We start from the raw sequence: 22,157 nt of genomic DNA, 5'->3' as shown, positions 1-22,157 counted from the left end.
TTTTTGGATCATGTGGCATCTACAGGGTATGGAGTTAGTGCAGAAAGGCAGCACTATGGTAAAGGATCAAATAACTCAGGGAAAAATAACCAGTTAGCCTGACATTAGCACATGACAGACACAAAATGCTGGAGTAACTCAGCGGGCCAAGCAGCATCTCTGAAGAAAAGGACCCTTCTTCAAATCCAAAACGTCACCTATTACTTTTCTCCACTGAGTTACTCCAGCATTTTTTGTCTATCTTCGGTGTAAACTAGCATCTGCAGTTTCCTCCTGCACATTAGTACACGAATATCTAAAGATGGGTCCAGATCCGCTGAGTTACTCTAGCACTTTGTGTCCTTTTTTTTTTATCAGTACACAATAGAGAAAAGGCTGCAATCTATTATGCAGGAAGTGATAACTTAAAAAATAAAATAGGACTTGGCAGAACCATCGTGGATTTATTACAGAAAAATTGTGTTTGACAAATATGTTAGAGTTCCTTTTGAGGTTGTGGTTAGCATTATAGATAAGGGGATGGATTTACATGGCAGTTTTGAACATTCTTTAGCTTGTCTGTAAGGGCTGCACCAAATATTATTAAACAAAACTGAAGCCTAGAGCTTTGGAGGCAATATATTGAATATTGATTAATGGATTTAGAAACAAGTAATAAGATGTCCATGACCTTCTGCAGTCTTCTTTATTCTTGAGCATTCAAATTGCCAAACCAGGCCAAGGTGCAACCAGTCAGTATATTCTCCACCACAAAATTGGCGAATGTCGATAAGAGTATTCGGTGAAATGCCAAATCTCCATCGAACTTGAGGAATTGGTGAGCTTTTTTGTGATTGCATAAATCGGGGAGATACAGTGCATTCAGAAAGTATTCAGACCCCTTCACTTTTTCCACATTTTGTTACGTTACAGCCCTATTTTAAAATTAGATTAAATTAATTAACTGAAATATCAGAGGATTGCAAAACTTTGTCATACGTTGGCTGTGGAGTCTCTTACCTGATCTACTATAAATACTTTCACCATTTAGTATACAAGACCTTTTTTAAGTTTAACTTTTTAACTTTTAACTTTGTCTGCCTTTGCTCCCAGCATGACCTTCTGCACTCTTCACTGAACTAGTGGATGCCCCATCTGGATTACACGCTAGATCAGGGGAAAAGGTGAGCCACAAGGTTACAGATTGTGGTAGTGTGCTTCTCTGCTGTTGCTCATGGTCCACAGCAGCTCGTGTTTGCCCCGTTTAGAGTTGTTAGATCTGTTCCAAGTCTATCCCTTAAGCACAATGGTGCTGCCAAACACAATGATGCTGGGTGTCGCTCTGGGAAGAGAGGACCTCATCTGTATTGTCACTGCAATTCTCTTTCCTGCCAATGCTGTCAATGATCAGATGCACCTACCAACAGGTAGAATAGTGAGGAAGAGATTTAGGATTTCCCCCTCACATTAGCCTACACTGTAATGTCATACAAATGGTGCGGCAGTCAAATTCTTCAAGACCTCACCAACTCACTCATCGGTGGTGATACTATCTAGTTTCTATTGGTGATGAACAATGAAGTCCTCTTCCCCGAGTACATTCTACATCCTTTCCACTACAATTAGTTTATCCAGTGTTGCTCGTCCATGCGAATTCAGGAGGCAGGGAGATTTTCTTGCCCATGTTTGACCTGCCATCCCAACAGCTAATAGCATCATGAGTCAATACTGAGAAAGCCTGGGGAAACTCCCTCTTGCCTGTATACCACTGTGCTGCCTCTTCTGTTCTGCTAGTGAGACCAGACATTGGCAGGGATGGTGATGGAGGTGTCTCGCACCTTCTCTGAAAAGTATGATTCTGTTAGTATGACAATGTCAGACTGTTGCTCGCCTATACTGAGATAGTTCTCCTAATTTAAACACCAGCTCCTAGATTATTGTGGGGTGGACTTTACAAGATGAATAGGGCTAGAGGCATGCTTGCCATGTCCATTTTCAGTGCCTAGGTTGATTTTAGATGATCCTTCTAGTTTTCTCATTTACCCGTTTTTAAATGGTAATTTTGACTAAACTAAGTTTGGCGCAAAGATCGAGCTGTTGCCTTACAGCGCCAGAGACCCGGGTTCGATCCTGACTGCGCCTGCTGTCTGTATGGAGTTTGTACGTTCTCCCTGTGACCTCTCCGATTTCATCCCACACTTTAAAGATGTACAGGTTTGCAGGTTAAATGGCTTCAATAAAAATTGGAAATTGTCCTTTGTGTAGAATAGTGCGAGTGTACAGCAGGAATGTTGGTCGGCACAGACTTGGTGGGCCAAAAGGCTTGTTTCTGTGCTGTATTTCTAAAGACTAAAGTGACTTGTTGGGTCATTTTAGAGAGTAATTTAAGAGCCAAACCTATCGCTTTCATGTTGGGAGTCACATATAGGGCAGACTTGGCAAGTATGCCACATTTCCTCCCCTGGAGATGGCCATCACTATTTAAACTGACCTTTTGTTTCATTTTCAATTCCAGATTATTAACTGAATTCAAATTTAAAATCACATCTCTGGATTGTTAGTCTAGACTAGTTCAGGAAGTTAACCACTACATCAGCATTATTCCCAGTTTCTGTTCCACTAGAATTAAAATAACCTGTAACTTTTGTCCAAATTGAAAACCCTGTTCACTTTCTTTCTATCTCTTGGTTGGTGTTTACCAAAAGTGCAACTGCTGTTTAAACTCATTCTTTTCAGACACTCTAAATAGATCCTGGGTCTATTCTCTCACATTTCCATTACTATCCTACAGAAAAAATTGAATTACTTCCCCGCTTTCAACCCCACCCCTCACAAGAGTGAAATATTTGTACAGAAGCTGCCATCCTTCACCAGTCAATAAGACAAAAGCTTCACAACACCACGGGCTCAAAGACAAATTATGCTGCCACTTCTGGTCCAAATGGCCATCTGTTTCTGATCATTACAACAACTGTTGGCAGAAAACAAACAAATAGAAAGCTCTAAATTAAAACAATGCAAAAGGAAGGATTGTTCTAAGATGTTCCCAGGCAGCAAACATGGCTCACAACATGGCCGGAGCTCCTGGCGCAGACTTGCATCTCTGCAAATATCCAGAATGAGAACTATGTCACAAGACATATGGCTGCCAGGTGAATGCACCAATTAAATGTGAAACTTCAGCAAGATCAGAACAATGTAACCTGATTTGCTTAGAAAATGAACTTCCTAATTGCATAAACAATATGTTCTAGAGAGGAATGCTTCAAAGTGAACTTAACATGCAATTATTTTGTTGAATGGACACGCATGAATTAAGAGTTCTTGGAGGATCCCAATAGGCAATCTATTTTCAATAACTGTGCAGAATAAGCAGATGAACAATGTTGCACTGTGTTGCTACACCATGAAGAAGTAAGATGATGAAATGTAGTCATCTTGAAAAGGATGCAAAGGATAAGCGAAAGTTGACATAATTGAATTCAATGATTTATGAACCAAGTTCCAATTGGATTAAGGATGTGGCTAATTTTGCAGCAGGATAATTCACAGTGCTTTCATGGGAAGTTCTACCAAATCGGAGGGAGTAATGCAATTGAAGTCTGCTTATCCCATTTTGGCCTCATTCTTCACCTTTGGAAATCTATGGGTTATTAAACCAACTGTAGTTAAAATTCACAGATCCATTTTATGTAATTATAGCTACACTGAGATTCCGTCTGATGCCTCCCAGTTTATAGGCTCAAGAGGGAAACCAAATCAAGCATAAATAGTGCTGGTTATTGTGGTTCAACTGTAGATAAGAGCTTCTTTGTAAATGAAAGTTGTCAGTTCATTTTTAAGTATGTGGTTAGTTGCCCCAGCATGTTTGTGAAGAACATCATTTCAGCATGATTATATGGTTGAATGACTCCAGTATGTTTTTCCTCGCATACCATAACAATAAAGCTAGCAACTCAAACTAAATAAATATTAAATTACATCAAGATGTGGAGCAAGTAGTCTGGTGGACAGAAGATAGACACAAAAAGCTGGAGTAACTCAGCGGGACAGGCAGCATCGCTGGACAGAAGGAATGGGTGACGTTTCGAGTCAAGACCCTTCTTCAGACTGGTGGACAAATACTGAACTAAAGTGGAACTTGGGCATTCTGTATTGTTGCACTCGAAAACTACTCAGCACTCAAAGGGCAACAACAATTTGATACAGAGCAGAATTACTGACAATGGAAAGAAAACTGAAAAAATAAAACTGCAAAAGTGTAAAAATATGCCCTTTTCAAACAAAAGTAAGGATCGGTCACAAAACATTCCCCGCAATAATTCTTAACAGTGGCACCCTGCAAGGCTGCATTCACAGCCCGACTATAACTCCTATACATTCATCGACTTCAGGATGCAGCGTGGAGTACCAGTCTGTTAAACTGGTAATGAAGTATAGATAGTCATAGAATCATAGAAGCATGGAAGCAGGCTCTTCCGCCCAACTGCCCATGCCAACCAAGATACCTCGTCTACACTAGTCCTTCCTGCCCACATTTGGCCCATATCCCTCTAGCAAAGTCAATGGATATTTTTATGGTAGAGATAAATAGATTCTTGATTAGTACAGGTGTCTGGGATTATGGGGAGAAGGCAGGAGAATAGGGTTAGGTGTGAGAGATAGACCAGCAATGAATGAATGGTTGAGTAGACTTGATGGGCCGAATAGCTGAATTGCCGAATTCTGCTAATTTTTCTACTTATGATCTTTATGGCAGAGAACTCAACGTGTCTCTAATGAACCGTATCAATTTCTAAAGATCACCATAGAAAGCATTGCATCCAAATGCATCACGGTTTGATATGCTAATCCCTCTCTCTTGCGCCACAAGAAATTGCAGAGTTGTGAACACAGCCACCACACAAACCAGCCTCCCCTCATTGACCCCATGCCTCACACTGCCATGAGAAAGCAGCCAACATAATCAACGACCACTCACACCCCAGTCATTTCCTCTGCTGCCCTTTTGCCTCGGACAGAAGATACAAAGGTTGAAAGCATGTGCCACCATATTCAAGAACAGCTTCTTCCCCAGTTATCAGACTCTTGAACGGACCTCTCATATGCCACGGATGAATTCACGATTTTCCAGTTCACCTCTTGCGGCCACTGAAGTTTATTTTTATCTGCACTTTCTCTGTTGCTGTAACACAATATTCTTCACTGTTCATTTTCTTTTATGCACTACCTAAAAGAGTCATAGTCATACAGCGTGGAAATAGCCCCTTCAGCCCAACTTGCCCACAGCGACCAACATGTCCCATCTGCACTAGTCCCACCTGCCTGTATTTGGTCCATTTCCCTCTAAACCTGTCCTATCCATGTATGTTTCTAATTGTTTCTTAAACATTGCGACAGTCCCAGCCTCAACTATCTCCTCCGGCAGCTTGTTCCATACACCCACTACCCTTTGTGTGAAAAAGTTACTCCTCAGGTTCCTATAAAATGTTTCCCCTTTTATCTTAAACCTATGCCCTCTGCTTCTCAATTCCCCTACTCCGGCGAAGAGACTCTGTGCGTCTACCCGATCTATGTACTCGTGTATGATATGATTTTTTTTAAATTAAAAAAAAATATATATATATTTATTAGAAGTACAGTAAGTTACAGTAGTACAAGTCACATATATCTTATTACATTTATTGTGCCCCTTCATTTTTTAAGCTTTAAGGAAAGATAGAAATAAAGAAAGTAAAGAAAGTGAGAAAGAGTCGTGTTAGTGTGAAAGAGTGATCAAAAAGAAAAATCCATTAAACAAAGAGTTAGGGAAAAAAGTTAAGAAATAGGCCATAGAAAAGAAAGAAAGAAAAAGAAACAAAAGTTCTATTATGAAAACCGCGCAAAAAGGGATATACCAACCGTATTTTTCATCCCCCCCTGTATGATATGATTTGATATGATATGATTTGAAGAGCACCCAGAATGTTTTTTCACTGCATGTCTTAATATAAACCAATACTAAGTACAGAAGAGCAGTCCAGGTTCTTGTGCCTTGCTTCCACCTTGTGGAGAACTGACCGACTTCCATTAGATTATTTGTAAGGACATGGTGGAATTAATAATTAACTTTGAGGGGCAATACTTTTGGGATGAAGCAAACCGGGTGATTTATAATGCTATGCTTCTTCTTAAATTACCGTCCTCGAAGCATGGACAATTTTGCAAGAATGCCCATTCTTTCGTAAGTGGTACAATTCCAGTTTGTTTTCTACAATGATGTAAAATGGACAATTCTGGGAAATTTAGACAATAGACAATAGGTGCAGTAGTAGGCCATTTGGCCCTTCGAGCCAGCACCGCCATTCAATGTGATCATGGCTGATCATCCCCAATTAGTACCCAGTTCCTGCCTTCTCCCCATATCCCCTAGCTCCGCTATTTTTAAGAGCCCTATCTAGCTCTCTCTTGAAAGCATCCAGAGAACCTGCCTCCACCGCCCTCTGAGGCAGAGAATTCCACAGACTCACCACTCTCTGTGAGAAAAAGTGTTTCCTCGTCTCCGTTCTAAATGGCTTACTCCTTATTCTTAAACTGTGCCCCCTGGTTCTGGACTCCCTCAACATCGGGAACATGTTTCCTGCCTCTAGCGTGTCCAAGCCCTTAACATTCTTATATGTTTCAATGAGATCACCTCTCATCCTTCTAAACTCCAGAGTGTACAAGAGCAGCTGCTACATTCTCTCAGGATATGACAGTCCCGCCATCCCGGGAATTAACCTTATAAACCTACGCTGCACTCCCTCAATAGCAAGAATGTCCTTCCTCAAATTAGGGGACCAAAACTGCACACAATACTCCAGGTGTGGTCTCACTAGGGCTCTGTACAACTGCAGAAGGACCTCTTTGCTCCTATATTCGATTCCTCTTGTTATAAAGGCCAAACATGCCATTCACTTTCTTCACTGCCTGCTGTACCTGCATGCCTACTTTCATAGACTGATGTACAAGGATCCCCAGATCCAGTTGTACTTCCCCTTTCCCCAACGACGCCATTTAGATAGTAATCTGCCTTCCTGTTTTTGCTACCAAAGTGGATAACCTCACATTTATCCGCATTAAACTCCATCTGCCATGCATCTGCCCACTCCCCCAACCTGTCCAAGTCACCCTGCATTCTCATAGCATCCTCCTCACAGTTCACACTGCCACCCAGCTTTGTGTCATCTGCAAATTTGCTAATGTTACTTTGAATCCCTTCATCCAAATCATTGATGTATATTGTAAATAGCTGCGATCCCAAACCGAGCCTTGCGGTCCCCCACTAGTCACTGCCTGCCATTCTGAAAGGGACCTGTTAATCACTCTTTGTTTCCTGTCTGCCAACCACTTCTCTATCCATGTCAGCAGTCTACCCCCAATACCATGTGCCCTAATTTTGCCCACTAATCTCCTATGTGGGACCTTATTAAATGCTTTCTGAAAGTCCAGGTACACTACATCCATCCACTGGCTCTCCCTTGTCCATTTTCCTAGTTACATCTTCAAAAAATTCCAGAAGATTAGTCAAGCATGATTTCCCCTTCATAAATCCATGCTAACTCGGACCGATCCTGTTACTGCTATCCAAATGTGCGGCTATCTCATCTTTTATAATTGATTCCAGCATCTTCCCCACCATCGATGTCAGGCTAACTGGTTTATAATTTCCCGTTTTATCTCTCCCGCCTTTCTTAAAAAGTGGGATAACATTAGCTACCCTCCAATCCACAGGAACTGATCCTGAGTCTATAAACATTGGAAAATTATCACCAATGCATCCACAATTTCTAGAGCCACTTCCTTAAGTACCCTGGGATGCAGACCATCAGGCCCTGGGGATTTATCAGCCTTCAGTCCCATCAGTCAATCCAACACCATTTCCTGCCTAATGTGGATTTCCTTCAGTTCCTCTGTCACCACAGATCCTCTGGCCACTACTATATCAGGAAGATTGTTTGTGTCCTTAGTGAAGACAGATCCAAAGTACCTGTTCAATTCATCTGCCATTTCCTTGTTCCCCATAATAAATTCATCTTTTTCAGTCTTCAAGGGTCCAACTTTGATCTTAACTATTTTTTTCCTCTTCACATACCTAAAGAAGCTTTTACTATCCTGCTTTATATTCTTGGCTAGCATTTACTTAGCAATAATGAAGGGACGTTGGTATTGTTGGAATCAGGATAGCTAAAGATGTGGAAGATATGCATCCATACCATTGGATTAACTTAGGTTTTATTCACAAGAGTTTGGAAGTTTGAAAGGGGAATTTATAATCTACATAATTATAACAGATTCAATGCAGAAGGATGTTCCTGATGAATTGGGAGTCTAGAACTATGAGTCACAGTCTAAGGATAAGGTGTAAGCTATATTTACATCTGAAATAACGCAACATTTATTCTTCTAGAGAGCAGTGAACCTGTGGTTTTCCACATAAAATAATTTAAACGACTAAATCTATTCAAGAGAAATAGACTGGGTAGATGCACAGAGTCTCTTGCCCAGAGTAGGTGAATCGAAGACCAGTGAACATAGGTTTACGATGAAGGGGAAGAGATTTAATAGGAATCTGAGGGTTAACTTTGTCACACAAAGGATGGTGGGTGTATGGAACAAAATGCCAGAGGAGGTAGTTGAGGCAGGGACTATCCCAACATATAAGAAGCAGTTAGACGGCCACATGGATAGGACAGGCTTGGAGAGATATGGGCCAAACGTGGGCAGGTGGGACTAGTGTAGTTGGGGCATGTTGGTCGGTGTGGGCAAATTGGGCCGAAGGGCCTGTATAACAACTTGGGGATCAGAGGTATGGAGAGAAAGCTGGAACAGGGTTTTGAATTTGGATGATCAGCCATGACCACCTTGAATGGTGGAAAGGCTTGAAGGGCCAAATAGCCTACCTTCCTATTATTCTTCGCTTTCCACCATGGAACCGGAAATGCAGTCAGGTAAGCTCAGTGAATTGCTGCAATTAATCCTGCTAATAGCAGCAGAGCCGATGAACTGTTTCAACTGATGAAGTAATTTTCTCTGCCATAGCTAAATTAACTATTCTAAATGAACAAACATCTCTTTTGCTGGTGGCAATGCTGCTACATTTCAAACAGCTTTCTATGTCACCCCATGCAAATGGGTGAAAGAATCTGCAAGTTAACAGTGTGGACGTGGATTTAACAATCTCAAGGCACTTAAATGCTGGTGTTGTGTCAGGTTATCATCCCCAAACAGCAATGCTGCTCCAACTTCTCAGCTACCAATAAAAAGTAACATCAGCAAGACTGCCAGTGATTCTGACTATACACCATTGACTAAGTAGTTTAGCTTAGTTAGAGATGCAGCGCGGAAACAGGCCTTTAGGCCCACCAGGCAGGGTTTTCATTAGGGTTGCCAACAGTCCGGGAAATATTGGGGAATCCCATATATTAGCTGGGAAATCCCGTATATTGGGGAATCCCGTATATTAGCCGGGAAATCCCGTATATTGGGACTAAATTGGTCCGCCCTTTTCCCATATTTGACTGCCACTACTCGGGTCGAGGGGACTGTCGGGTCGGAGTGCCGCGTCTGGCCCTGCCTCACCCGTCCTGACGTAGTGCAGCCCATGCAGCAGCAGCGCCTCGCCTGTGGGCCCCGTCGGTCGGCAGCCAAGCCAGCTGTCCGACCTTCGGACCTTCGCTTACCGCCGACACCACCACCCCTCCTTCTCATGGCCGATTATCGGTTCATGAGTTGGATGGGGTGCTGAACTTTGCGCGCGACGTCACGCGCAAAGTCCGGCGACCGGGCCTAAACTCCACAACTGGCCCGCCGGCTGGGCTTTGTGTGCAGTCCAGCACCCAGGACAACTCATCATTCACCCAGCCATGGCCGATACGGTCAGCGAATTACAATCGGGAATTTGTCCCTTATTTTGACCGCTTGTCCCTTATTTGGCAGTGAGAAAGTTGGCAACCTAGATTTCATTGTGAATGGCAGAGCCCCTGGGGAATGTTGTAGAGCAAAGGCATCTAGATGTGCATGTACATAGTTCCTATAAGTGGCGTTAAAGGGTGGTAGGGTGGACAAGAAGACTTTCTGTACATTGCCCTTCATCAGTCAGAGTAGTGAGTATAGAATTTGGGATGTAATGTTACAGTTGTACACAACATTGGTGAGGTTGCATTTGGTGTATTGTGTTTCGTTTTGGTCATCCTGCTATGACATATCCTGGATGTTGTTAAGCTGGAAAGATGCAGAGAACATGTATGAGGATGTTGCCTGGACTTGAGAGCCTAAGCTATCGGGAGAAGCAGGGCAGACTATGACTTTATTCCTTGAAGTGCAGGAGGCTGAGGGGTGATCTTATAGAGGTGTAGTTTATGGAAGCTTAAGGTGCACAAATTGATTGCCACGATTCCACAACATATCATTGTGTAGGTTTGTAAACCACTTTGTAGCTTCCTCACCTGCGTTGTGGACAATGGATAGGTTACAGGTTCGGAAGCTGACAAAGGGCAGTGCCATTAATTCATTCTAGCTCTGCCTTGGCAATCCTCACAGGTCATGCATATCTTGACATTTGGCTTGACTACTAAGTTTAAATGATTTTGTAGATGCTTCATATATAATTGATCTTCCAATACTTCCAATACCAGAGTAGGTGAATCGACGACCAGAGGACATAAATTTAAGGTGAAGGGGAAAAAATGTAATAGGAAACTGAAAGGTAACTTTTTCACACAAAGGATGGTGGGTGTATGGAACAAGCTGCCAGAGGAGGTAGTTGAGGCTGGGACTATCCCAACATTTAAGAAACTGTTAAGACAGGTACATGGATAGGACAGGAGGGATAGGGACCAAATGCAGGAAGGTGGGACTAGTGTAGCTAGGACAAGTTGGGCCTCGGGGCCTGTTTCCACACAGTATCACTCTATGACATTGTTGGTTTAGTTTAGAGAAAGGATGGAAACAGGTAATTTGGACCACCGAGACTGTGCCAACCAGCAATCACCCATTCACTATTCCTATTCTATACAATAGGGACAATTTACAGAAACCAATTAACCTACAAACCCGAATGCCTTCGGAATACGAGATGAAGCCAATGCACCCGGAGAAAACCACGCGGTCACAGAGACAACGTCAGTATCGAGCCCGGGTCTCTGGTGTTGTAAGGCAGCAACTCTACCACTGTGCCGCCCTCTTAATGGAATAGTGGGAAGAAGGGAATGAAATAATCTATATCCTGTTGGCTTGAAGGAGCAGATGCGGTTTTGCTTATGCTTCCATTTTAACTTGCATGCATTTAACCTTACTTTGTGGTCACTTGCATAATCCACAATAATATTTTGCAACCTTTTGGTACAGAGGAAAAAATGCTGGCAGGTTGAGCCAAGCAGAAACTGCAAACCACATGAATGGTAAGGGATTGGAATGGCAAGTCTGAACAAAAGGTTGCTTTCTCAGAAATCCTAACGTAACACCAATTAGCCATCACAAAGTAACTGGCAGTTTCCCAAGTTTAATGTTCCTCATCAAACAACCTACAAAAGCATGTCTCTATGACATTTGTCTTCAAGCAACCATACTGTAAATAATGCTGTTTATGAATTTGAACCATCATACAGAGTATGGAAACAGTCAGACAATGAGATATACTGATACTCACCAGCGTTCATTGCTTTAAATTTCTGCTTCAGTTCACGTGGTGTGAGGCGATATTGATCGAGTCCATCATTCCAATAAATACGGTCAAGAACTTGCAAATCTCCACCGACCAACCAGTTGCCACTCTGCATCACCATCTGTTGGTTCCATAAGGGTAGATAAATCATTCATTGTTACATCTCAAAAAAGCCAAGCAATAACAAACTATAAGCAGATGAAACTCAAAAAGACTGTAGATGCTGAGTAGACACAAAATGCTGGAGCAACTCCAGAATTTTGTGTCTACCTTCTATTTAAACCAGCATCTGCAGTTCTTTCCTACACTGTAGATGCTGGGAAACAGTAATAAAACCAGAACATGCTGGAAATACACAGACAGGCAATGTCTGTGGAGAGAGAAGCAGATTTAACAATTCCGGGTAACAATCCTTTGTCAGAACTAGGTGTGCGGAAAATAAGTTAATGTTAATAATGGACGACTTATCTTCTGTCCTTTTGTGTTTTACAAATCTGGTTGAGTTTTTAAAGGAGTAACCAAAAAAGTTGATGAGTGTAAAGCCATTGATGTGGTCGATGTGGACTTCAATAAGGCATTTGATAAGGTTTCACGTGGTAGGATGCTCTGGAACATTAGATCACATAGGATCCAGGGAGAGCTAGCCAACTGGATAGAGAATCAACCATGGGAGGATGCCGAGGGTGATGTTGGAAGGATGCTGGAGGCCTGTGACTACGGGCGTACCTCAGGGACCCGTGCTGGGCCCATTGTTGTTTGTGGTTTACTTCAACAAATTGGATGAGAATGTGGGAGGTGTTGCGTTTTGGATGTCAAACAAGTGCAGGACCTTCACAGTGAATGGCAGGGCCCTGGGGAGTGTTGTAGAGCAGAGGGATTTAGGAGTACAGGCAGAATGTGTATGAAGGAACTGCAGATGCTGGTTTAATCCAAAGTTAGACACAAAATGCTGGAGTAACTTAACGGGACAGGCAGTATCTCTGGAGAGAACGAATGGGTGATGTTTCGCGTCAAGGCCCTTCTTCAGACTGACGTCAGGGGGGCAGGGAGATGGATAGATAAGAAAGTGTGAAGGTGTGAAAACAGGGCAAAGGGGATGGAGTTCAAGGAAGATGTAGAATAGATCATTGTTAGCTGGGAAAAGGTAACAACAATGCAAACATGTACACTACATGCCGACCACATTTTATCTCTGTTTGCTTTGTTGTTACCTTCTCCCAGCTAACAATGATCTATTCTACATTTTCCTTGATCTCCATTCCCTTTGCCTTGTTTTTACACCTTCACACTTCCTTATCTATCGCCCTCCCCCGACATCAGTCTGAAGAAGGGTCTCGACCCGAAACGACACCCATTCTTTCTCTCCAGAGATGCTGCCTGTCCTGCTGTGTTACTCCAGCATTTTGTGTCTATCATAGGTGTGCAGGCAGTTCTGCTGCGCTGCTGCAACTAAGAATTTCATTTTTTTATGGCACATACGACAGTAAAACACTCTTGACATAGTTCCTTGAAAGTGGCGTCACAGGTTGATAGGGTGGTTGAGGGATAAATAAGATCTCTGATACAAGTTAAATCTTTGATCAAATTTTTGGACGTCAGCATTCAGGAACAGCTCCTTCCCTTCTGTTATAAGACTTCAAAACTTTCCATACTAAGGTACGGTACAGTCCGGATTCTCCGACATACCAAAATGCAGACATTGGACTTTTTCCCTGGAACTGTTATGCTATGATGTTGAGAACTATATTCTGCACTCAGATATCTTTCTCTTTGTTCCAACTTGTGTACTTGTGGCTGGCTTGATTGGTTCATGAACTGTTCTGATCTGCTTGGATTGTATGCAAACAAAAGCTTTTCACTGTACCTCGGTATATGTGTCAATAATAAACATAAACCTATCGTAACTAAGTAGATTTTATTCGAAAATGTACATAGGAAGTGTCTTGCAATGTTTTTGTAGATTAGCTAATTTTGTATATGGCTTTGAGAAACATTTTGTGGCTTTGTGTGATACCTGTCGACTGGTAGTACACTGTGGACTGACCAAGTCTCTTTGCTGCATTCACATTTACTACAGACGCTAGACAAGTGCATCCTGCTGAGGGATAATGATAATATCCTAATTAATAATGAAATATTTTATAATTAGAATGGATTAACTAAAAGATTAGCTTGAGTATAGCTCGACTTTTCTGGGTGCTGAAATAAGCTGAGGTTTGCAGAATTGTGGGAATCAGGAAATTGGAGGCCAGCATTCAAACTGCGTTCAAGCTGTTATGTGCCAAGTAGAATACCATCCACAATGGTGAGAGGGGGTGCATTTCCTGATAAGGTGCAACTTTCTGTAAACAGAAGCCTTGAGAGAGGATGTGCTTCCTTTGAGTTGGAAGTTACTGTAAACAGAAGCCTTCTGGTTGGTAGCTGACAATCAAAGATTACATAAATGTTGTGCTTCTTGACCAAATTTCTGTTTTCAAATGTTTGTGACCAACAGTTTTTGATTGATAGAAGCACAGGATGGCAAGAGTATTGTATTAATGACCAGAATTCTTTGAATGGGTAAAGCCTGTGAATGATTTGCATTAAACGTCATTGCTGCCACTCTGTATAAACATGTGACTACGTTTCCAAAACACTATGTTGGATGCCTTCATGCATTAGAGTGATAGCCCCGGGGGGAGTCAAGTATCTGCTGTATACTTGACTTTGTATCCCCTAGCACTCTCGCCAGCTAAATGATCAGTAAAGCTTGTGTTGGTGTTACCTAATTTATTGTGAGTTGTCTGTTTTAAGAAAGGAACCTTAACAATAAAAATGTTTCAATTCAACATCACCAATCATCACTAATTCAGATTTCACTAACTCATGTGGCCAATTCAAATTCCTGCATTTCTTATATTAAGCATACACGTTCACAAATTATAGGAGTAGAATTAATCCATTCGGCCCATCGAGTCTACTCTGCCATTCAATCATGGCTGATCTCTGCCACCTAATCCCATTTTCCTGCCTTCTCCCCATAACCCTTGACACCCATTCTAATCAAGAACTTGTCTATTTCCTCCTTAAAAATATCCATTGACGGCTTCCACAACCCTCTGTGGAAATGAGTTCCACAGATTAACTACTCTCTGACTCAAGAAGTTCCTCCTCACCTTTTTAAAAGAGTGCCCTTTAATTCTGAGGCTATGACCCCTGATCCTCGACTCTCCCACCATTGGAAACATCATTTCCACATACACTCTATCTACACCTATAACTTTGCCTATGCCTATACTATCTGCATTATATCAACAGTTATCTTAACCTGAAAGTCATACAGATCAAAGGATAGGAATAAAATCTTATTTTTATCAGAACCTTAATGTATGGATGCTCTTTGCAGGTTGTGCCCCACTGACGGGCACAGCGCTCCTCATTCCTGTGCTCGTAGAATTCCGGGTTTCGAAGGATAGCCACTCGCTGTCCATCATACACCAATGCAAAGGCAGTACAACCATCCAACCGTTCTTTGTCTTCGCTCGTCGCTGTCAGGACAATGGGCACTGACATGTTAATGATACCTCCTGTAAAGGAACGGAAGAGAGCATTAGCTGTAAGGAGGTTGCACAAACTAGCATTGTTTTCTATGAGCTTCAGAGGCTAAGGGGTGACCTGATAGAAGCTTGTCAAATTATGAAACATAGAAATATAGGTGCAGGAGTAGGCCATTCGGCCCTTTGAGCTAGCACCGCCATTCATCATTTAAAACCAGTACCCGTTCCTGCTTTTTTCCCCATATCCTTTGATTCTGTTAGCCCTAAGAGCTAAATCTAATCTCTCTTTAAAACATCCAGTGAATTGGCCTACACTGTGGCAGAGATTCCACAGAATTACAACTATCTGGGTGAAAACGGTTTTCCTCATCTCAATCCTAAATGGCCTACGCCTATGAAAGATATAAATAGGGTAGATAATCAGAACCTTTTGCCCAGGGTGGATATGTTAAAGGCTAGAGGATATAGCTTTAAGGAGAGAGGTGGACAGTTTAAAGGAGAAGTGGAGGGCAAGTTTCTTTTCCCACTCAGGGGGTGGTGGGTGCCTGGAATGCACTGCCAGGGGTGGTGGTGGAATCAGACCTGATGGTGGCATTTAAAATGCTTTTAGTTATACTTGTGGAGAGAATGGAAGGATATGGAATAAGTGCAAGAAGAGATTAATTTGGCACCATGTTCAGCATGGACACTGTGGACCGAAAGGCCTGTTCCTGTATACCGTTCTGTTCCAAGAGAAATAGAATAACATTCTAAGCTTGTGCCTAAGCGTACAACTTAAAAATTGATCCTCCCCCCCCCCCAATCAAGGTATTCATTTGAAAGTAAACACTAAACACTAAAACTTCAACTCTCTTAAACCTATATCATAACTTTTTCACACAAAGAGTGGTGGGTGTATGGAACAAGCTGCTAGAGGAGGTAGTTGAGGCTGGGACTATGCCAACGTTTAAGAAACATTTAGACAGGTACATGGATAGGACTAGTTTAGAGGGATATGGGCCAAACGAACGCAGGTGAGATAAGTATAGATGGAACATGTTGATCGGTGTGGGCAAGTATGGACGAAGGGCCTGTTTCCACACTGATTGTCTCTATAACTAAATGTGCTCCACAATTACACACAAAATGTCGTTGGATTAATCTTCCAGAGAGCCAATTCATTAAGAGAATCAAATGGCCTTGTTCTGTGATATAAATATAAAATACATCTTTATACCCTCTTTGCACCCATGGTTACATTATTAGTTTCTGGACCTCCAATCTCAAAAGATAAAAGGGACCTTCACGAAGTACAGCTATGGCCGTGAATGACCTATCCCTAATCTTTTCAAAGTTTTTTATAGAGCGTAGATATTTGAGCTCTGCAACCTTTTGTTTTAAAGTTTGAGATTTTCTTTAACTGATAACAGATTAAATCAGGCAATGATAAAACAGTTCAGATGAAAGGTCATCGATCTGAAATATCAATTCCAATTCCCTCTCCACAGATGGGGCGGCACCGTGCGCAGCTGCTATAACTGCTGCTTCACACGCCAGAGACGTGCGATTGATCATGCTCCGATGACCTCCACGATGTCTGTGTGGAGTTTGCACGTAAAGTTGGATGAGTACAGGAATATAGTGAAAGCAACATTCACAGTTTCTCACTCCATGAAACTTTACAACTGCCAAAATAAGAATGTATAAACTTACTTGTAAGGGGAAGGTATTTGTTGTCTGCATTATGATTTGAGATTTTAACTGACACCAAACGATTGCAATCTTACCATCCAACAAGCAGCCAAAATGAAGGCTCTGCAAAAATTCTCGCTCTCGCATGAAGCCATTGAGTGGGGTAGCCCAACCCTCAGCCAGAACCTGTACCCACTGCATATCCACCTAGAACAGAAAGAGAAGTTGCAGAGGATTTATTGTCAAAATAATTGTGATCAGCTTTTGTCAGAACAAAACCTTGCAAAATAATATCTACCGTGGGCCTGAACATGTAGGGGAATTAATCTAATAAATTACTTGGAGCAGACCCAAAAGATAGCCTATCCATCTTCTCTGGTGATGTTGCATGACCTGCTGAGTTGCTTCAGCACTATGTATCCTTTTTTTGAGTCAAATAAATTACTTGGCAAAGCATCTAATGGCTTTGATTTGCTCAAAGGAACACTAGAAAACCGAAAGAGTCTTCCCCACCATTTAATATCATCGTGCTTAAGCTATGTTAGACTCAACTCCTCCCTGTGCCTTTGCTCCCTATCCCTCTACGATCAATTATTTATCCCCCTCCACTTTAAATATTTCTAATGATCCAGCTTCCACCACCTGCCGAGGCAGAGAATCCAGAGATTTCCCACTTTAAGCGAGAAGATATTTCTACTCGCCTCAATTTTAAATGATGAGCCCCTGATTTTTGAGCTATCTCCCTTTGCTTCAAGCTCTCCCACTAGTGAAAATCTCAGTGTTTAACCTGTCAAGCCCCTTAGGATCATATGTTTGAATAAGGTTGCCCTCATTCTTCAAAACTGCAAGAGATGCAGGGCAAAACCATTTAGTCTCTCTCGGAAGGACAACCTCTCATCTTCAAATTAGCCCAGTGATTCTCTTTTGTACTATCTTTTTTTAAGGCAAGGAGTTCAAAACTGGAAGAAGTATTACAGGCAAAGCCTCACCAAAACCCTGTACAATTCCAACAAATCCTCTCTATTTTTAAACTCCAACCTCTTGGCAACAAAGGTCACATTTTTAAGCAAATAACAAGGTGCTTGAGGAACTCAGTGGGACCGATTGAACTATTCCCTCAGCAGATGCTGACTGACCAGCTAAGTTTCTCCAGCACTGTATTTTTCTCTCAGGATTCGGGAAGGTTTTTAAAATCAATTGTAGAGGAACCGACTAGGAAGGTAGACAGAAATGCTGGAGAAACTCAGCGGGTGCGGCAGCATCTATGGAGCGAAGGAAATAGGCAACGTTTCGGGCCGAAACCCTTCACACTAATCCTTCTTGAGGAAGGATTAGTTAGCTATCTTCTTGTGCCTTGGGCAACTGTGATCATAATATGGTGGAATTCTGCATTAAGGGCCTGTCCCACTTTCCCGAGTTATTCACAAAATTCTCCCGAGTTTTCAAACTCGCAGAATGTTCATAACGAGTCCGTAGGAGTCCGTGGATATATTGTAGCGGCTCGTTATGCCAGCCGTAGGTACTCGGGGCTATTTTTTTTACTCGTGGCCATTTTTCATCAGGCTGGAAAAAACGTCCCGACTTACCTGATGCCCCGAGAAAGGCAAAGATTTAAAGAGCGCATGGATGAACTCCAAAAATTGTTCATCCCTTACTGGCGAAAAAATAAAACGGGGAAGGCAGCTCAACCGTGGCTAACGAGGGAAATCAAGGATAGTGTTAAATCCTAGGAAGAGGCATAAGGCAGGTAAATCCACAGGGCCTGATGGTCTGCATCCCAGAGTACTCAAGGAGGTGCCCTAGAAATCGTGGATGCATTGGTGATCATTTTCCAATGTTCTATAGACCCTCGATCAGTTCTTGTGAACTGGAGGGTAGCTAACGTAACTCAATTTTTTAAGAAAGGAGGGCGACAGAAAACAGGGAATTATTGACCTTACAACGGTAGTGGGGAAGATGCTTGAGTATAATTAAAGATGTAATAGCAGCATATCTGGAAAGCAGTGACAGGATCAGTCAAAGTCAGCATGGATTTATGAAGGGGAAATCATGCTTGACTAATCTTTTGGAATTTTTTGAGGATATAACAAGTAAAATGGATAAGAGAACGCCAATGGATGTGGTGTATCCAGACTTTCAAAAAGCCACAAGGTCCCACGAGAGATTAGTGTGCAAAATCAGAGCACATGGTATTGGGGGTAGGGTATTTACATGGAAAGAGAACTGGTTGGCAGACAGGAAGCAAAAGTAGGAATTAACGGGTCCTTCTCAGAATGGCAGGCAGACAAGTGGGGTGCAGCAAGACTCGATGCTCGGATTATTATTTACAATATATATTAACGATTTACACAAGGGAATTAAATGTAACATCTCCAAGTTTGCGGATGACACAAAGCTGGGTGGCAGTGTGAGCTGCGAAGATGCTCTGAGGCTACAGGGTGACTTGGACAGGTTGGGTGAGTGGGCAGATGCATGGCAGATGCAGTATAATGTGGATACATGTGAGGTTATCCACTTTGGTGGCAAGAACAGGAAGGAAGAATATTATCTGAATGGTGTTAGATTAGGAAAAGGGGAGATGCAACGAGACCTGGGTGTGCTCGTACATCAGTCACTGAAAGTAAACATGAAGGTACAGCAGGCAGTGAAGAAAGCTAATGGCATGTTGGCCTTCATTGTGATAGGACTGACATGTGATGGAAGAATGGTTCTACTGGGCTTGTATTCGCTGGTATTTAGAAGATGAGAGGGTATCTTATAGAAATATATACAATTCTTAAAGGATTGGACAGGCTAGATGCAGGAAAAATGTTCCCGATGTTGGGGGAGTCCAGAACCAGGGGTCACAGTTTAAGAATAAGGGGTAGGCCATTTAGGACTGAGTTCAGGAAAAACATTTTCACCCAAAGAGTTGTGAATCTGTGGAATTCTCTGCCACAGAAGGCAGTGTAGGCCAATTCACTGGATGTTTTCAAGAGAGAGGTAGATTTAGCTCTTAATGCTAAACGAATCAAGGGATATGGGGAGAAAGCCAGAACGGGGTACTGATTTTAGATGATCAGCCATGATCATATTGAATGGCAGTGCTGGCTCAAAGGGCCGAATGGCCTACTCCTGCACCTATTTTTCTGTTTCTATGATTCAAGCATCTGCAATTTCAAGATTTCTTAACTATTTGTCAGATCTGCCTGCTAATGTTTTGTGACACATGCACACGAACACCCAGATCCCTCTGTACTTGACTCACTTGCCATCTTTCTTCATTTCGATAATAATCTTCCATTTGATTTCTTTTACCAAAATGCGTGACCTCACATTTCTCCACATTGAACTTAATTTACCCGTCTTTTACCCACTAACTCAATCTACAGTGCCCTTCATAAAGACCCATTATTTATTTATTTGCCTCTGTACTCCACAATTTGAGATTTGTAATAGAAAAAAATCACATGTGGTTAAAGTGCACATTGTCAGATTTTATTAAACGGTATTTTTATACAAAATTTGATTTCATCATGAAGAAATTACAGCTGTGTTTATATATAGTCCCCCATGTCAGGGCACCATAATGTTTGGGACACATGGCTTCACAGGTGTTTGTAATTGCTCAGGTGTGTTTAATTGCCTCCTTAATGCAGGTATAAGAGAGCTCTCAGCACCTAGTCTTTCCTCCAGCCTTTCCATCACCTTTGGAAACCTTTATTGCTGTTTATCAACATGAGGACCACAAGTTGTGCCAATGAAAGTCAAAGAAGCCATTATGAGACTGAGAAACAAGAATAAAACTGTTATAGAGACATCAGCCAAACCTTAGGCTTACCAAAATCAACTGTTTGGAACACATCATTAAGAAGAAAGAGAGCTTACTAATCGCAAAGGGACTGTATTCTCTCTATAATAAAGAAAAATCCCCAAACACCTGTCCGACAGATCAGACACACTCTTCAGGAGTCAGGTGTGGATTTGTCAATGACCACTGTCCGCAGAAGACTTCATGAACCGAAATACAGAGGCTGCACTGCAAAATGCAAACCACTGGTTAGCCACATAAATAGGATGGCCAGGTTACAGTTTGCCAAGAAGTACTTAAAAGAGCAACCAAAGTTCTGGAAAAAGGTCTTGTGGACTGATAAGCCGAAGATTAACTTACATCAGAGTGATGGCAAGAGAAAAGCATGGAGGAGAGAAGGAACTGCCCAAGATCCAAAGCATACCACCACATCTGTGAAACACAGTGATGGGGGTGTTATGGCCTGGGCATATTTGGCTGTTGAAGGTACTGGCTCACTTATCTTTATTGATGATACAACTGCTGATGGTAGTAGCATAATGAATTCTGAAGTGTATAGACACATCCTATCTGCTCAAGTTCAAACAAATGCCTCAAAGCTCATTGGCCGGTAGGTCATTCTACAGCAAAACAATGATCCCAAACATACTGCTAAAGCAACAAAGCTGAAAAATAGTCAATTCTTGAGGGGCCAAGTCAATCACCCGATCTGAACCCTATTGAGCATGCCTTTTATATGCTGAAGAGAAAACTGAAGGGGACAAGCCCCCAAAACAAGCATAAGCTAAAGATGGCTGCAATACAGGCCTGGCAGAGCAACACCAGAGAAGACACCCAGCAACTGGTGATGTATATGAATCGCAAACTTCAAGCAGTCATTGCATGCAAAGGATATGCAACTAAATACTAAACATGACTACTTTCATTTACATGACATTGCTGTGTCCTAAACATTATGGTGCCCTGAAATTGTGGAGTACAGAGGCAAATAAATAAATGATGGGTCTTTGTCCCAAACATTATGGAGGGCACTGTAAATATTTAACAAATCCTGGCCATTGTTAAATAATTCAAATACTGATCTCTGTGCTATTTCACTAATTACCTCCAAGCTGTGTGAAAAAGATCCATTTACTCAATTCTCTTTTCTATGAGACGGACAGTTTTCAATCCATTCTAATGTACTTCCTCCAAAACTATGGGCTATTAAATTTATGCACCAGTCTTCTAAGCGGCACCTTGTCAAAAGCCTTTTGGAAATCAAAATGCACTACATCCACAGGTTAACCACTCTTTAACCATTTTCCCTGTTAATCCTCAAAGAAATCAAGCAAATTTGTCATACATTATTTACCTTTCATAAAACTAATGTTGGTTTGGTTTATTTATATTCAGCTTTCCTAAACGATTACTTAATTTCTCTTTGATTATTGACTCTAGCATCTTGCCAATTATAGCTATTAAACTACTGTAGTTCCCTGCCTTCTGTTTTTTTGAA

General features: G+C 41.9%; 1 protein-coding gene across 2 annotated transcripts in view; it reads right to left on the bottom strand.

Annotated features, from left to right (window-relative positions):
* papss1 (3'-phosphoadenosine 5'-phosphosulfate synthase 1) overlaps window positions 1–22,157 on the bottom strand; it is a 99,202-nt gene that overhangs the window by 32,523 nt on the left and 44,522 nt on the right. For both annotated transcript variants that reach the window (XR_004412220.1, XM_033022115.1), the window contains exons 7-9: window positions 16,965–17,076; window positions 15,023–15,228; window positions 11,648–11,783 (exon numbers count right to left, since the gene is read on the bottom strand). Coding sequence is in view for 1 of the 2 variants with exons in the window: in XM_033022115.1 (XP_032878006.1) it covers window positions 11,648–11,783; window positions 15,023–15,228; window positions 16,965–17,076 (454 nt within the window). In the remaining variant the exon portion in view is untranslated. The remainder of the gene's footprint in view (window positions 1–11,647; window positions 11,784–15,022; window positions 15,229–16,964; window positions 17,077–22,157) is intronic.

This window comes from Amblyraja radiata, chromosome 1 (assembly GCF_010909765.2).
Source record: "Amblyraja radiata isolate CabotCenter1 chromosome 1, sAmbRad1.1.pri, whole genome shotgun sequence".
Classification (NCBI taxonomy): Eukaryota; Metazoa; Chordata; class Chondrichthyes; order Rajiformes; family Rajidae; genus Amblyraja; species Amblyraja radiata.
The sequence above is the reverse complement of the archived record's forward strand: the minus strand, read 5'-3'. Positions and strand labels throughout refer to the sequence as shown.